An 18,158-nucleotide genomic window follows, 5' to 3' on the forward strand; every position below is an offset into this window, starting at 1 on the left:
GAGGTGGTGAAGTAAGTTTGTGCTAGATTCTACGTTGATATGCGCTCCGCAGCAAGTTGGAGCCCGGTTTTCCTCTCAGCGTGCAGTGAATGTCAGAGGGATGTGAGGAGAGTATTGCCTATTTGAATGCAGTGATCTCCTTCTACGGGGTCTATTTCATAGGTTCTCTGTTATCGGTCGTAGAGATTCATCTCTTACCTCCCTTTTCAGATCGACGATATACTCTTATATATACCATTACCTCTACTGATTCTCGTTTCAGTACTGGTTTGGCTTTCTACAAACATGTAGATGAGTGTCCTGGGGTAAGTAAATCTTATTTTCTGTGACACTCTAAGCTATGGTTGGGCACTTTGTTTTTAAAGTTCTAAATATATGTATTCAAACATTTATTTGCCTTGACTCAGAATGTTCAACATTCCTTATTTTTCAGACAGTCAGTTTCATATTTGGGATAATGCATTTGAATTAATAATTTTTTCTTACCTTCAATTTGACTCTTTTTCCCTGTGGGCTCGCGGGGGCTGAAAATGCTTCATTTTATTGTGTCATTCTTGGCGCGGACTTTTTTGGCGCAAAAAATCTTTTCCGTTTCCGGCGTCATACGTGTCGCCGGAAGTTGTGTCATTTTTTGACGTTATTTTGCGCCAAAAATGTCGGCGTTCCGGATGTGGCGTCATTTTTGGCGCCAAAAGCATTTAGGCGCCAAATAATGTGGGCGTCTTATTTGGCGCTAAAAAATATGGGCGTCGCTTTTGTCTCCACATTATTTAAGTCTCATTTTTCATTGCTTCTGGTTGCTAGAAGCTTGTTCTTTGGCATTTTTTCCCATTCCTGAAACTGTCATTTAAGGAATTTGATCAATTTTGCTTTATATGTTGTTTTTTCTCTTACATATTGCAAGATGTCTCACGTTGCATCTGAGTCAGAAGATACTACAGGAAAATCGCTGTCTAGTGCTGGATCTACCAAAGCTAAGTGTATCTGCTGTAAACTTTTGGTAGCTATTCCTCCGGCTGTTGTTTGTATTAATTGTCATGACAAACTTGTTAATGCAGATAATATTTCCTTTAGTAAAGTACCATTGCCTGTTGCAGTTCCTTCAACATCTAAGGTGCAGAATGTTCCTGATAACGAAAGAGATTTTGTTTCTGAATCCATCAAGAAGGCTATGTCTGTTATTTCTCCTTCTAGTAAACGTAAAAAATATTTTAAAACTTCTCTCCCTACAGATGAATTTTTAAATGAACATCATCATTCTGATTCTGATGACTCTTCTGGTTCAGAGGATTCTGTCTCAGAGATTGATGCTGATAAATCTTCATATTTATTTAAAATGGAATTTATTCGTTCTTTACTTAAAGAAGTACTAATTGCTTTAGAAATAGAGGATTCTGGTCCTCTTGATACTAATTCTAAACGTTTAGATAAGGTATTTAAATCTCCTGTGGTTATTCCAGAAGTTTTTCCTGTTCCTAATGCTATTTCTGCAGTAATTTCCAAAGAATGGGATAAATTGGGTAATTCATTTACTCCTTCTAAACGTTTTAAGCAATTATATCCTGTGCCGTCTGACAGATTAGAATTTTGGGACAAAATCCCTAAAGTTGATGGGGCTATTTCTACCCTTGCTAAACGTACTACTATTCCTACGTCAGATGGTACTTCGTTTAAGGATCCTTTAGATAGGAAAATTGAATCCTTTCTAAGAAAAGCTTATCTGTGTTCAGGTAATCTTCTTAGACCTGCTATATCATTGGCTGATGTTGCTGCAGCTTCAACTTTTTGGTTGGAAACTTTAGCGCAACAAGTAACAGATCATGATTCTCATGATATTATTATTCTTCTTCAGCATGCTAATAATTTTATCTGTGATGCCATTTTTGATATTATCAGAGTTGATGTCAGGTTTATGTCTCTAGCTATTTTAGCTAGAAGAGCTTTATGGCTTAAGACTTGGAATGCTGATATGGCTTCTAAATCAACTCTACTTTCCATTTCTTTCTAGGGTAACAAATTATTTGGTTCTCAGTTGGATTCTATTATCTCAACTGTTACTGGTGGGAAAGGAACTTTTTTACCACAGGATAAAAAATCTAAAGGTAAAAACAGGGCTAATAATCGTTTTCGTTCCTTTCGTTTCAACAAAGAACAAAAGCCTAATCCTTCATCCTCAGGAGCAGTTTCAGTTTGGAAACCATCTCCAGTCTGGAATAAATCCAAGCCTGCTAGAAAGGCAAAGCCTGCTTCTAAGTCCACATGAAGGTGCGGCCCTCATTCCAGCTCAGCTGGTAGGGGGCAGGTTACGTTTTTTCAAAGAAATTTGGATCAATTCTGTTCACAATCTTTGGATTCAGAACATTGTTTCAGAAGGGTACATAATTGGTTTCAAGATGAGACCTCCTGCAAAGAGATTTTTTCTTTCCCGTGTCCCAGTAAATCCAGTGAAAGCTCAAGCATTTCTGAATTGTGTTTCAGATCTAGAGTTGGCTGGAGTAATTATGCCAGTTCCAGTTCCGGAACAGGGGATGGGGTTTTATTCAAATCTCTTCATTGTACCAAAGAAGGAGAATTCCTTCAGACCAGTTCTGGATCTAAAAATATTGAATCGTTATGTAAGGATACCAACGTTCAAGATGGTAACTGTAAGGACTATCTTGCCTTTTGTTCAGCAAGGGCATTATATGTCCACAATAGATTTACAGGATGCATATCTGCATATTCCGATTCATCCAGATCATTATCAGTTCCTGAGATTCTCTTTTCTGGACAAGCATTACCAGTTTGTGGCTCTGCCGTTTGGCCTAGCTACAGCTCCAAGAATTTTTACAAAGGTTCTCGGTTCCCTTCTGTCTGTAATCAGAGAACAGGGTATTGTGGTATTTCCTTATTTGGACGATATCTTGGTACTTCCTCAGTCTTTACATTTAGCAGAATCTCATACGAATCGACTTGTGTTGTTTCTTCAAGATCATGGTTGGAGGATCAATTTACCAAAAAGTTCATTGATTCCTCAGACAAGGGTAACCTTTCTGGGTTTCCAGATAGATTCAGTGTCCATGACTCTGTCTTTAACAGACAAGAGACGTCTAAAATTGATTTCAGCTTGTCGAAACCTTCAGTCACAATCATTCCCTTCGGTAGCCTTATGCATGGAAATTCTAGGTCTTATGACTGCTGCATCGGACGCGATCCCCTTTGCTCGTTTTCACATGCGACCTCTTCAGCTCTGTATGCTGAATCAATGGTGCAAGGATTACACAAAGATATCTCAATTAATATCTTTAAAACCGATTGTTCGACACTCTCTAACGTGGTGGACAGATCACCATCGTTTAATTCAGGGGGCTTCTTTTGTGCTTCCGACCTGGACTGTAATTTCAACAGATGCAAGTCTCACAGGTTGGGGAGCTGTGTGGGGATCTCTGACGGCACAAGGAGTTTGGGAATCTCAGGAGGTGAGATTACCGATCAATATTTTGGAACTCCGTGCAATTTTCAGAGCTCTTCAGTTTTGGCCTCTTCTGAAGAGAGAATCGTTCATTTGTTTTCAGACAGACAATGTCACAACTGTGGCATACATCAATCATCAAGGAGGGACTCACAGTCCTCTGGCTATGAAAGAAGTATCTCGAATTTTGGTTTGGGCGGAATCCAGCTCCTGTCTAATCTCTGCGGTTCATATCCCAGGTGTAGACAATTGGGAAGCGGATTATCTCAGTCGCCAAACGTTGCATCCGGGCGAATGGTCTCTTCACCCAGAGGTATTTCTTCAGATTGTTCAAATGTGGGAACTTCCAGAAATAGATCTGATGGCGTCTCATCTAAACAAGAAACTTCCCAGATATCTGTCCAGATCCCGGGATCCTCAGGCGGAGGCAGTGGATGCATTATCACTTCCTTGGAAGTATTATCCTGCCTATATCTTTCCGCCTCTAGTTCTTCTTCCAAGAGTAATCTCCAAGATTCTGAAGGAATGCTCGTTTGTTCTGCTGGTAGCTCCGGCATGGCCTCACAGGTTTTGGTATGCGGATCTTGTCCGGATGGCCTCTTGCCAACCGTGGACTCTTCCGTTAAGACCAGACCTTCTGTCACAAGGTCCTTTTTTCCATCAGGATCTCAAATCCTTAAATTTAAAGGTATGGAGATTGAACGCTTGATTCTTGGTCAAAGAGGTTTCTCTGACTCTGTGATTAATACTATGTTACAGGCTCGTAAATCTGTATCTAGAGAGATATATTATAGAGTCTGGAAGACTTATATTTCTTGGTGTCTTTCTCATCATTTTTCTTGGCATTCTTTTAGAATACCGAGAATTTTACAGTTTCTTCAGGATGGTTTAGATAAGGGTTTGTCCGCAAGTTCCTTGAAAGGACAAATCTCTGCTCTTTCTGTTCTTTTTCACAGAAAGATTGCTATTCTTCCTGATATTCGTTGTTTTGTACAAGCTTTGGTTCGTATAAAACCTGTCATTAAGTCAATTTCTCCTCCTTGGAGTTTGAATTTGGTTCTGGGAGCTCTTCAAGCTCCTCCGTTTGAACCTATGCATTCATTGGACATTAAATTGCTTTCTTGGAAAGTTTTGTTCCTTTTGGCCATCTCTTCTGCCAGAAGAGTTTCTGAATTATCTGCTCTTTCTTGTGAGTCTCCTTTTCTGATTTTTCATCAGGATAAGGCGGTGTTGCGAACTTCTTTTGAATTTTTACCTAAAGTTGTGAATTCCAACAACATTAGTAGAGAAATTGTGCTTCCTTCATTATGTCCTAATCCTAAGAATTCTAAGGAGAAATCGTTGCATTCTTTAGATGTTGTTAGAGCTTTGAAATATTATGTTGAAGCTACTAAGTCTTTCCGAAAGACTTCTAGTCTATTTGTTATCTTTTCTGGTTCTAGAAAAGGCCAGAAAGCTTCTGCCATTTCTTTGGCATCTTGGTTGAAATCTTTAATTTATCTTGCCTATGTTGAGTCGGGTAAAACTCCGCCTCAGAGGATTACAGCTCATTCTACTAGGTCAGTTTCTACTTCCTGGGCGTTTAGGAATGAAGCTTCGGTTGATCAGATTTGCAAAGCAGCAACTTGGTCCTCTTTGCATACTTTTACCAAATTCTACCATTTTGATGTATTTTCTTCTTCTGAAGCAGCTTTTGGTAGAAAAGTACTTCAGGCAGCGGTTTCAGTTTGAATCTTCTGCTTATGTTTTTCATTAAACTTTATTTTGGGTGTGGATTATTTTCAGCAGTAATTGGCTGTCTTTATTTTATCCCTCCCTCTCTAGTGACTCTTGTGTGGAAAGATCCACATCTTGGGTAATCATTATCCCATACGTCACTAGCTCATGGACTCTTGCTAATTACATGAAAGAAAACATAATTTATGTAAGAACTTACCTGATAAATTCATTTCTTTCATATTAGCAAGAGTCCATGAGGCCCGCCCTTTTTTTGTGGTGGTTATGATTTTGTATAAAGCACAATTATTCCAATTCCTTATTTTATATGCTTTCGCACTTTTTTATCACCCCACTTCTTGGCTATTCGTTAAACTGAATTGTGGGTGTGGTGAGGGGTGTATTTATAGGCATTTTGAGGTTTGGGAAACTTTGCCCCTCCTGGTAGGAATGTATATCCCATACGTCACTAGCTCATGGACTCTTGCTAATATGAAAGAAATGAATTTATCAGGTAAGTTCTTACATAAATTATGTTGTTTGTGAACTGAGAAGACCCCGACAGTGGGTCTCTTTCTCTGTAATGTGGGGATCTATGATTAATGGACAGCATGAAATACTGTTGCACAATCTCAAACAAAGTTTTTTGTTTTTTAAGTTACTTCACATTGTGCCCATGCACAGTACAATGCTTTGCTCATGTCATGTAATGTGGGGATCTATGATTAATGGACAGCATGAAATACTGTTGCACAATCTCAAACAAAGTTTTTTGTTTTTTAAGTTACTTCACATTGTGCCCATGCACAGTACAATGCTTTGCTCATGTCATGATCAAGTGTAGCTTAAAACATTGTCTGGGCATAGACCCTTTAATAAAAGGATCTTTTACAATATTTTGAGATTAGTGCAATAATGTTTCATACTAGTGATTATAGTAGGTCAGTAACTGTCTGTGTTTTTTTTATCCTCCTAAGATATAGTGCTGACCTCACTTTTCCTTTATAAGGGTTTATCAATGGACAGAATGTATTGTATTAGGACTGACTGATAAGAAAATACTTTACACATTTCTTTCCCTTTGCCATCAGACTCGGGTAACTCGCCAGAGCCCAGGAGAGAGGAATTATCACATATTCTATGCCCTCCTTGCTGGGACCAGTGATGAAGAACGAGGTAAACATCACCTGTATTTGTTATTTACCCACATATAATGAATTGCATCTTATCATGCACAGCTTAATTGGTTTTTATTTAGTTATAAATAGTCACATTGTTACATATGTGACATGCCTATTGGCCCATTGTGTCTCCTAAATTCTTGTACACTTTAGCTTACAGTGTCATTAGGTATGATAGCCAGCAGAGGGCAGTGACGTTACAAGCATTAATGATTGATACAAGAAAAAGGGGCTTCCTGCAATTTAAATATGCAGTTGTAAATAATAATTTTAAGCACAATGCTCTCCAGATTATTCCCACTATGGCAAATACACCTACTACATCTGGCTTGTAGAACATTTAGTATTCATTTTATTTTAAACCTCTTATAATTTAGATAGCTTATTTTATTTTAGATCTTGCCAAAAAATATTCTTTTAGTTTAATTTTAATATGGGATTAGAGAAGACCAAGATGGTGATTTTTTGCTATTCTTTTTCCATGTCTGTGTTGAATATACTATATATTGCAGGGCTGTAAAAGCATGTAATTAATTTACAGCGGCACATTTCTGTCCCTGTGTTACAGATACTCTCTTGCTCTCAGATCCCCATACGTACAAGTATCTCAGTACCTCTGGGTGTGTAACAACTGAAGGACTAAATGACCAGGATATGTATGAGAAAGTTATGGTGAGCTCTGAATCCTTTGCAATACATTTGTCACCTTTGTAACCACTTAGTTTAAGAACTGACCTGTGTATGATATCTATATTTGCCAAGCTTGGGTCTTTACTTTTGTCCAAATGTACAAAACATGAGGAAGAAATTAAAATGTGTTCTTTCCATGAAACATAACAAATTTTAACTAAATCCTATAGCCCACCCCGCATTATTCAAAGGCTATCTAGTTGTACTAAATACATGTTAAACCTGTCATTTTCCATCTTCTCTTATAAATGTCATAGCAATCACAGTGATCAAAGGACAAATGCAGCTGGCTTGGGGATAGTGAGGGTACCCATAAATGTCTTAGGGACTCTAAGCAGGGTGCCAGGGCCTAATTTTATGCGCCAGTGGCGTCTTGGCACCTGGGATTGTTGAGCCCTGGGTTAAAGGATGAGTCTATCACGTATTTTATGGTAACATGATAAACCAATCTTAACAACACTCTCCAAGAAAAATATGTTAGTGGCCTCAAAACAGGTCTGCACCCTTTTAATGGAACGTTCTAAAGCAAACATGGCATGCTTTAGTTTGTATTACTGATCCTAGCTAACTGCAAAGGGAGTAAACACATAGGTAAAGTGTTGCTTGGGTACCTGCGAGCAGGTAAGCTCTGGCAAATGGCTTATACATACAACTGCTGCTTCTGATGGGTTCACTGCTATTTTCATGTTCAAGAGCAACAATGCTCCTCAATGAGACTTTACCTTTGTGTTTAACCCACATTATGGGGATCAAACACTAAGGGATTGATCAAAATCCTGAAAAAATTCTTATCAAATTATTTACAAAAATCCACATATACTTTGCTTCTTTTTTTTCTCCACCAGACAGCAATGCAGGTTATGGATTTCAGTGGTGAAGAGATTCGGGAGGTGTGGAAGCTCCTGTCTGGGATCCTGCAGCTAGGAAACCTTGAGTTCATGACCGCAGGTGGTGCTCAGATTACAACCAAAGCAGGTAATTTAGCAGCAGGCGCAGTCAAATCTATAAAGTTCTTGCCATTTTAGTAGAGACGTGGTTAAAGGGAAAGTGATGGATTCATATGGTATTTGCCCTCTACAGCATTTCCTGGGCATTGTGCCAAGAAATATACCGTGGGCTCTCACTTCATAATAACCTAGTGTTGTGTGTGCTATTTTCTTTCAATGTAGTAAACAGTAGCTGGCATCATAGCTTTTATAGAAAATGAATCTGAAAAAAAAAGCATATTAAAATTTCATTCAGTTTCCTCTTCAGAAATAAACTACAAAGGAATAGTGTTTTATTCCTGTGCCACAAGAAAGGCCTTCTCATTTATTTATCATTACTTAAACTTTACACCATGTTATTTCTGTTGTTCCGTTTGCAAGATCTGCAGTGTATTTAAATGGACTATTTACCATGAAGCAAGAGAGGCTCATTTTGTGGAATTACAATAAGAAAATAATCCTTCAAATTTGATTTCTGAAATTTAGAAAATAATTGTTTATATGTTGCACTCATAGGGCATACAAGGCCCTTAGAAGGGTGGCACAGAACATTTAAAAGGACAGTTTTTTTTTTTATTGTTTAAAAATATCAAATATATATCACACCTTTACTACCCATTCCCTAGCTTTGCACAACATTCATTGTTATATTAATATACTTTATAACCTTTAAACCTTTACATTTCTGATTGTTTCTACATCTCTGCAGGCTGCCTATTATCTCAGTGCATTTTATCAGCTTTTTACAGTTAGATAGTGCTAGTTTTTGTGTGCCATATAGATAACATTGTGCTTGATTCCATGGAGTTATTCGGGAAGCAGCACTGATTGGCTAAAATGCAAGATACAAGGTAATAACCGTGTTGAATATGCAAAAGTGAGGAATGGGTAATAAAGGGCTTATTTATGTCTCTTTAACTTGAAATCTTGCACACTTGATAGTTAATGAGATTTAATTAATGGAGTGAATGAAGAAGCAGATAATTAACAGTACTGTATGGCAACACAGAAATGCATGTTTTTAAGGGTTAATAGACCATTTTCTGCTGAGAATAAGTGTATGGGTTCTGTTAGCTACTATTTGCCCTCTTCTGTATACTGAGGTATAAACGGTCTCTGTGCACATTTCTCCAGCTTTACCAAAGGCACTGGGCTAATCCACGTATTATTTGCAGGTGATTTACAGGGTATATATGTCCTGGCTTCTTCTTGATTGGATGAATGAGTTTTTATAAATGACGTGATGCAGAGCTAGGAAGTGTAGGTACTGTAGGAGAAAATAATTTAATTAGAACTGGAACTGTCTCTAAAGTGTTGTACAATTTAAAACTCATAGCAGTAGAATTTTATGTTCCTTTAAAGGGACAAACCACTTGCAAGTGCACCACTTCGGTGTAGTCTTACAATAAAGTAACATAGTGGTAGAGTAGGTACATTTTTAAAGACTTTGTTATGTTTATTGCAATTTTACTTTTTTAATAAGCATCCTCCTCCACCTCTTGCCTCATTTGGAGGTGCCAACCTGGCTGAGCGCCTTTACTACGTGTTATGTGTGTATATTTGGTGCCAATGCTTCTCCTAGATCCAGCAGAAGTGAGTCAGATAACCCGTTAGCTCTGATATTGTATTATTTGCTTTCATCTTCTCTCCTCCAGTTCTTGGAAATGCAGCTGACTTACTTGGATTGGATTCATTCCAACTTTCTGAGGTTCTTACCCAAAGGTCCATGATTTTACGGGGAGAAGAAATCAGTTCCCCTCTCACTGTGGAGCAGGTGCGGATGTTTCTTTGGTTTTCTGTTCTGTCCATAAATAAATAAGACATACTTTTTTCTTGAAAAGTCTCTTGGTTGTTGTTTAGCTTATCCCTTTTCCTTTCTGGTGCAGGTCTCAGGGATATCTTATCTGCTGTGGCCAATTAGGTACATATATAAACAAGCTCTTGCACATATCAAACAACCATTGTGCAGCATGTACTAAAGTCATTACTTTGAATTCTATGTAATGCACCCCAGCCTCTCTGGGGCAGCAGTAAATTTTAAATTTTCAGATTTAAATTACAGAACAAGTGGGCAAAATACATAATGAAAATGCTTTGCAAAGTTTTTGTCATGGTCAATAATGAAACGATTTATGGGGAATTGGAAAACAGTTTTTTGATTTGTTGTGTAGTGGCCGTGATATACTAACAGGACAATCTTGTCACTCTGGTACAGAGAAAAAGAGTCAATTCCCTAATTAAAGAGCCGGCTCTTATTGATTTATTGGTTTCCGGGCTGTTCATTTCCTGTACCACAGGACTTGTATTAGTAGTAAACTGGTTCGGTACTGCAGACTGATATTGTAGTTTTACTAAAGTACTAATGAGTAGGAATGTGCATGCTTGCCTTTTCGTGACAATCCGAATGTGGAAGAAGGTGGCCGCTTGCTCACTGCATTTGGAACCGGATTTCCAATTGTGAAAGTGCAGCACACTAAGATCTGGATTTGCACAGATCTTAATGTGTTGCATTTTTACAAGAATAAATCTGGCTCCAAAAAAAGACGAATGCTGCGAGCGGCCACCTTCCGCATTTGGATGCTCTCGAAAGACAAGAATGCTTATGCTATTGTAAATAACAAATAGTGCCGTGTTTAGTAGAGGACATAGACTGATGATTAAAGGGACAGTGTACTGTAAAAATGGTTTCCCCTTAATGTGTTCCCAGTCACTTATTCCAGCTGCACAATTGAAAATGTATGAAAAATTGCTCTTTAAGGTTTAATCTGGTATATGAAATAACTGTTTTTACTCTTTGAAAACACAACCATTTAAATTGGTTTGAGATTGTAGGGAAATCAGACCCATCATCTCTTTCTACAAACAGTAATGCGTCCTTATCTTTGCCTGTATGCCAAAGCCCAATACTTGGGGCCCGATGATCTGCTCTGGCGAGATGACCTAAGACGTCTCATTAGTTCCGTGAGGTCCCTCAAATAATTTTAGAAAGGAAAAAACGTTGCAGTACAATGTCCCTTTAAGTTCCAGCATGAAAAAAACAGTATTTTACACTAACCAAAATGCCTAAAGAAATTTCTGCAACGATAGACCGAAAATCTACTAGCTGGTGATTTTAACATGGTCTGGGATTGTTACCTAGCATGAAAATTGATTGTGTTCACTCACGCCCCTACCTTAGATATAGTAAAGACAGCGGACATCTCCTTATGCCCCTGGTCAGACCACAACCAAGTCACAGTCACCCTACTCTCCCCTGATAACTACGAATATAAATTTAGTTGGAAACTGCTTGCTACTATTCTTTCTTATATCCCATTCCGGGAGGATCTGAGAAAGGACATTATCTCCCTTATACAAATCATTGACAACCAACAAGTCCGTGATGACACCCTGTGGGGGGCAGTCAAGGCCTCTATTAGGGGCTTTATTATAAAAAGCACAGCAGAAACTTCAACAGGGCCTCCACCTATCGCAAGCCCACTGCAAACTCAGAAACCTAGAACACCTGAATCGCCTGAATCGATCCTCACCCTCCCAGCAGGTATCTAGCCAAATCCAAGAGATTAAAAAGCATATATGCAATATCGAATTGCGCAGAACCCAATGCCAGTTACTAAAACTTAGGCAGCTATTCTACTATAAGGGTAACAAAGCTGATACACTTTTAGCTAATAAGCTACGACACCGCACGGCAGCCACAGGAATTAATCACCTTACACACGCAGAGCAAACATTCCGACTCCCCTCACAGATAGGTGAAAGATGAATACTACGCTTCCCTATATAATATTAAGAAATCTAAAACGAGCCATTCAGCACCACAACATCACATCCACTCCTATCTTCAAGATCTCAACCTCCTGTCCATCTTGCCCGAACAGGGAGCTGAGCTTGCCAAGCCCTTCACCCTAACCAAAATTAAACAAGTCATTGCGAAATTAAAACCATTCAAGCCCCCTGGCCCAGATGGTTACCTAGCCCTTTTCTATAAAACTTTTACACGAGAAACATTTCACCTTTAACTTATATAACATTATTTAACCTCGCCATGCAAGAGGGAACCTTTAAAAATTAGTTTTTGGAAGCCGCCATAATAAACATACCCAAAACAGATAAGGACCCTTCCTCCTGCACCAATTACAGACCCATTTCTTTAATTAATGTTGACATCAAAATCTACTCAAAAATCCTTGCAAATCGCATTTAGAAATTTTTACACTTTAATCATTAAACCTAGCCAAGTCGGATTTGTACCACACAGAGAAGGTTTGGAAAATACCAGACGCCTCTTCAATATACTATGTGAATCCTCCAGATTAAACAAGCCCTTATCAGTCATCTCTCTGGACGCTGAGAAGGCGTTTGATCAAGTATGGTGGGAATATTTATGGGAGGTTCTGAAAGTCTTTAGGTACCCCAAGATATTCAGCTAGTTATACAAGCCCTCTACTCAGCCCCCATTGCGACTGTCAAGGAAATAGATTTCCATGCCTCAGCCTTCCCTATCTCCAATAGCACTAGGCAGGTCTGCTCCCTCTTCCCGCTGTTTTTCGCCCTAGCCATAGAACCACTCGCATGATCAGAACAGATCCCAATATGGAGGGCATCACTCTCTTTGGCACCACGCATAAAATAGCTCTGTTTGCGGATGACATCACTATCTTTTCTACCACCCAGGCGAGAAAAATACCAAGACTTTTTTAGATATCTTAGATAACTTTGGAGAACTGTCTTATTATAAATTAAACCTTACTAAGACCGAAATTTACACCTGTGACTTTTATGAGGACCACATCCAAAATCTCAAATCGCAGTACCAGTTTACCTGGGAGTTATCCTTTCAAACTATTTCTTGCAAATAACCAAAGACAATTACCTGCCCCTGTTAAACGAGTTACGGAACCTCAAACACAAATGGAACTTCCAATCCATTTCATAGATAGACCGTATTGCAACCTTAAAGATGAGCTTCCTCCCTAAGATTACATATTTATTTTGGTGTTTAGCCATTAGAATCCCTAGATGCCTCCAATTCCAGAGCGAGTTTACCAAATTCATTTGGCAGGACAAAACTCTGCGAGTTTCCCACAGGATTTTACAATTCCGTAAACAACATGTTGGTCTTGCCTCCCCCTCTATAATCCGATATTATGATGCAGCCATGCTAACACATCACATAATGGAGTTACAAACAAAACACAAGCAGATGGAGGGACATTGAACAAGCCTCCCTCCCATTTAATTTACAGCTTCACAATTTAATTTGGACCCCCCATATTGTCGTAGGACCCGCAACATTTCGAACCTTGTCATATGTGAATGCCTTTACGCCTGGTACGGACTCAGACACAACACCCTGATACCTCTCCACCCATCCCCAATCCACTCTATACCGGATCTTCTCACAGTCCTCCCAGAATCTCACCCAAATTTGTGGGTACGATTAGGGATACGACAGGCCAGAGATTTACTGACAGCCTCTCAGCAAGACCAATTTATTACACTTGACCGACCAACCATTACATTCCCCTATACTTACCCTTTTAATTTACTAGACTGAAAAACTTCCTGAAGAGCTGGGGTTTTAAAATGACTCCCTGCCCCTTACTCCTTGGGAATCCAGATGGAACTCCGGGGGTAATCCGTACAGACCCCTATCTTTCCACTATACCTTGATGGAAGGCACTATACCCGATGCTAAAGCCCCCCACCTACTTAAATGGGAAAATATCCTGCACTTTAAACTCACACCAAAGTTTTGGCAACACACCCTTACACTCATTTAAAAAAGCCATCCATTGTGTCACTTTTTTAGAAACCTACTACAAACTAATTACCCACTGGTACTATGTACCTTCTTGCCTAGCTAAAATCTCTCAGAGCACTTCTCTATGCTGGATGTGGACAAGTGGGTGACTCCAAACATATATCAAAGTTATTTATATATCTACGTTTTGATGGCAGTTAAACTGTCCATAGCTAAATCCTGGAGACAAACCCTACCCCCGAGCTGGCCATCTGTTATAGACACTATAGCCTATATCTACTCCATGGAAAAAACATATTTTATGCTCTAAACCAATCCGACTTATTTGAAATGATTTGGGCTGATTGGGTCTTCCATTTTAACCCTAACTGGATACCAACAGGTCATTCAACCTAAAACTAAATGAGGCCTGATGAGACCCCTTTCTATATCATCCTTGTACACAAAAGGACACCCTAAACGCTATCCCCCCCTACCCCACCTCCTTCTTCGTCTATCTTCTCTTCACTTCTCTTCTTTTCTTTACTTGATTCTACTCCATCTTGATCACTGATTTTATTTAAAGTTAATTAAGGGCCAAGTTGGACTTATGAATGTTCAATGAATATGTTAATTTTGAAATCTTGAAACCTGCGTGTCTCACCTTTTATACTATACTTTTTGTAATCCTAGAAGTGTCAGTATACATATAGTCTATTTATTTATTTTTTTCAATTAGGAAATAAACAAAACAGGAAAATAAGCAGTATTTATTTTAAATCCCCAAGTAAAACTGTCAGGAATAGAACTTTATTCTGTATATGCCTCCATGCATTCCTTACAAAACTATTCTTGACAATCAGAAGCTTAAGTGACAACATTTTTATTTACATCTTCTTCTTTCTGTTCCTTATTTCCCCTGCAACAGGCTACGGACTCCCGGGATTCCCTGTCCATGGCTCTATATGCCCAGTGCTTCTCATGGCTCATTGGGAAAATTAATGGTCGTATCCGGGGGAAAGAAAACTTCAAGTCTATAGGAATTTTAGACATATTTGGCTTTGAGAATTTCCAGGTACGTTCTAATATGTTAAAATAGCCAAAATGTGCAAAACCGTTACAAACACATTCTGTACTTTTAGAATCTCTTTTACGTTACTGTCACAGTATGTATAATGTCTAAAGTTTTAGTTGATAGTGGTTTATTAACCTCTTAAGGACATATGACGGAATTTTTCCGTCATAAAACAATTGAGCAAACTGAAAGCTGTGTCCTTAAAGGGTTAATAAAAAACAAACAAACATAGTTTTACATCCAAAAAATAAAGACAACACATAGCAGCCAAACAGGTGCAACCAATTTCTGCAACTCCCTGCAGTAGATCTCACTCAGGTATATTTATAGATTAGCAAATCCCCAACTGCTGAATTTTATCCTAGTTTTTTCGTACTACTGGTAAGAAAATTATTTTTATTTATTCTGAACTTGAGAAAGTGTAAAGTGCTTATACTTAAAATGCTGAACTACGCTAAAATGTAATCTAGTTTTATGTTCATTATTCATTGCCCTAGCTACTAGGATAGCACTTTGTTGTGTTTCTTACAGAGGCAACGTTCTTTTAGATAATGCATGAAAGTATTTATTACTAAAGTCATGTGACAGTTTCCAAACACCTTATTTATAAACACACTCCTTTTTTATATCAATAATTTTTATACTGTTGGCAACAGAATATTGTGGATGCTTCAAATTTTCTGGTAGTCACCATTACAATGTAAAGTTTTGAAATAGACACAAGACAGATCAGATTAGTCATTCCCCTTGAATTTGTGCTTATAGTAAATAAAAGTGTTTGTAAATTTAAACGATCCGGTAAAACTATACCGGGGAAATGCATTAAATTAATTGGACCTTCATTTCTTAATTTAAATTGTATATTTGCTTGTTTTCTTACATTACCTTTTTCCAGCCGCTCAATTTGTTTTTTCTTTTTTTAAGAGGTGATGTTTCCACCTCGTATCCAGTATGCACTCAACAAGCTATGAAACTTTTTTGAGTGCTCTATGGCTAACACAGCTATTGGATACAATGTAGAAACTTCACCTTAAAAAAAAAAAAAAAGTATGCAGCCAGAGAAGGGTAATGTAAGAAATTAATTTAATGCATGCATCCGGTATAGCTTTACTGGATTGTTTAAAGGGACACTCAGGTTTTATTAAATTTTCATTATTCAGATACAAGATGTAATTTTAAACAACAAAATTTACTGAAGGGTCAGATTTCTACTCTTTCTGTTTTATTTCATAAGAAAATTGATAATATTTTCAGACTTTCAGACCTTCATTCAGACTCTGATCAGAGTTAACCTAGTTATTTTGTCAGTTTCTCCTCCTTGGAATCTTAATTTGGTTCTGAGGTTTCTTCAGACTTCTCCTTTTGAACCAATGCATGACTTGGACCTTTTACTTGTATCTGGAAGGTTCTTTTTCTTCTTCCTATTGGCTAGAAGGACTTTCTAAATTTTCAGCATTGTTGTGCAAGCCTCCTTTTCTTATTTTTTATCAGGATAAGGCTGTTCTTTGCACTAGCTATTCCTTTCATAATTACGTAATATCACCAGATACTATTAATAAGGAAATTGTGGTTCCTTTTTATCTAGCTCCGAAGAACTCTAAGGAACATTGTCTTCACAATTTGGATGTTGTGAGCTCGCAAATATTCTGTGGAAGCCACAAAAGACTTTTTTCTTCTCTTTTTTGTTCATCTTCTGGGCCTTGCAAAAGTCCAAGCTACCACTATTACTTTATCTGCTTGCCTTAATTTGTAAGACTGAGTGCATTACTGCTCATTCTACTAAAGCAGTTGCCACTTATTGGGTTCTTTTGCAATAAGATTCTATTTAGCAGAATTGTATCCTAGCTACTTGGTCTTCTTTACATTTTTTCCCCTCTAAGTTTTATTACTTTGATGTATATGCCTCTTCTGAAGCAGTTTTTGGCAGGAATTTTTGGCAGGCCATAGTGCCTGTTTAGTAAAGTACCTGCTTTCACCATTTTGTCCCTCCCTATTTCATGATGATCTTGTGAACGTCACTGCTTGGTTATTAATTCCTACATGTGATGGCTTGTGGACTCTCACCATCTAATTAAAGAAAACAAAATGTATGCTTACCTGATAAATTTATTTATTTCATAATGGTGAGAGTTCACAAGCTCCACTCTTTCTTTTTGTTCAGGTGGCAGCAGCAGTTCATTTCTTTTATCCCTCTTTATATTTCCTGTTTATTTTTCTTCTCATCTACTTGGCTATATGTATGACTGAGGATCATGGAAAGTGGGAGGGATTTAAAGCTCTAATGTGTTTGGGTATCTTTTGACTCCTGCTAGTGGTTAGGAGGGCAGTTTCCCATATATGAAGGCTCGTGGTCTCTCACTGTCATGATAGAATTGCATTTATCAGATAAGCATAAATTTAGTTGTTTTTTGGGGGGAGGAGGGGAGGGTTTAAAGATGTTTTTTGTTTTGTTTTTTTAAGCAGTAGATAGGGCCTGAGACAGATGACCAGTTTGAGCCTATCCCACACACCTCTGTCTCTGGCCTGACATAACACATTCAGATGTTTTGTTCCTAAAAAGGAACCTCAGCTGATGACTGTCAGTCATTATATTTTTTCATTTCTCGTGTTGCTTATTATTTAAAGCTATTTTTAACACAAATATAATCAAAATAATAGTAAGGGACTAATTGCTGTTTCAAAATTGCTACCACAAAATTCAGTACAATGAATTCTTTCTTACACAATCATATTTCAGTCAATGGACATATTGGAATATTGTACACATCCCATAAAAATTAAAGGGCCAAGAAACACAATTTTTTTCATAATTTGAATAGAAAATACACTTTTTTTTCCAATTTACTTCTATTATCAAATTTGCTTCAGTCACTTGTTATCCTTTGTTGAAGAAACACATTATTGCACTACTGGCAGCTAGATGAACACATCTACTTAGCCAATCACAAGACACAAATGTGTGCAGGCACCACAGCAGCTAGCTCCCACTAGTGTAGTATATGTGCGTATTCTTTTTTCAAAAAGGGATACTAAGAGAACAAACCACATTTGAAAATGTCTTAGAATTACATTCTCTATCTGAATCATGCAAGTTTAATTTTTACTTTTCTATACCTTTTTAATTAGTTCGCTATTTGTAGCAATAATAAATATATATATATGTATGTGTGTGTGTGTGTGTGTGTGTATATATATATATATATATATATATATATATATATATATATATATATATATATATAAACAACATACAAGTGAATCAAACATTTATGTATACATAGACCCCTCCCCCTAGTGCAAAAACAGTGCAAAG

At 37.8% G+C, this 18,158-nt stretch overlaps 1 protein-coding gene across 1 annotated transcript in view; it reads left to right on the plus strand.

Annotated features, from left to right (window-relative positions):
- The window catches only part of LOC128645318 (unconventional myosin-X-like), a 251,366-nt gene that overhangs the window by 110,733 nt on the left and 122,475 nt on the right, over positions 1-18,158 (plus strand). Inside the window, 5 exon segments of the mRNA XM_053698222.1 lie at positions 6,259-6,343; positions 6,917-7,020; positions 7,884-8,013; positions 9,680-9,798; positions 14,699-14,845. Coding sequence (XP_053554197.1) covers positions 6,259-6,343; positions 6,917-7,020; positions 7,884-8,013; positions 9,680-9,798; positions 14,699-14,845 — 585 coding nt within the window.

Source organism: Bombina bombina, chromosome 1 (assembly GCF_027579735.1).
Source record: "Bombina bombina isolate aBomBom1 chromosome 1, aBomBom1.pri, whole genome shotgun sequence".
NCBI lineage: Eukaryota > Metazoa > Chordata > Amphibia > Anura > Bombinatoridae > Bombina > Bombina bombina.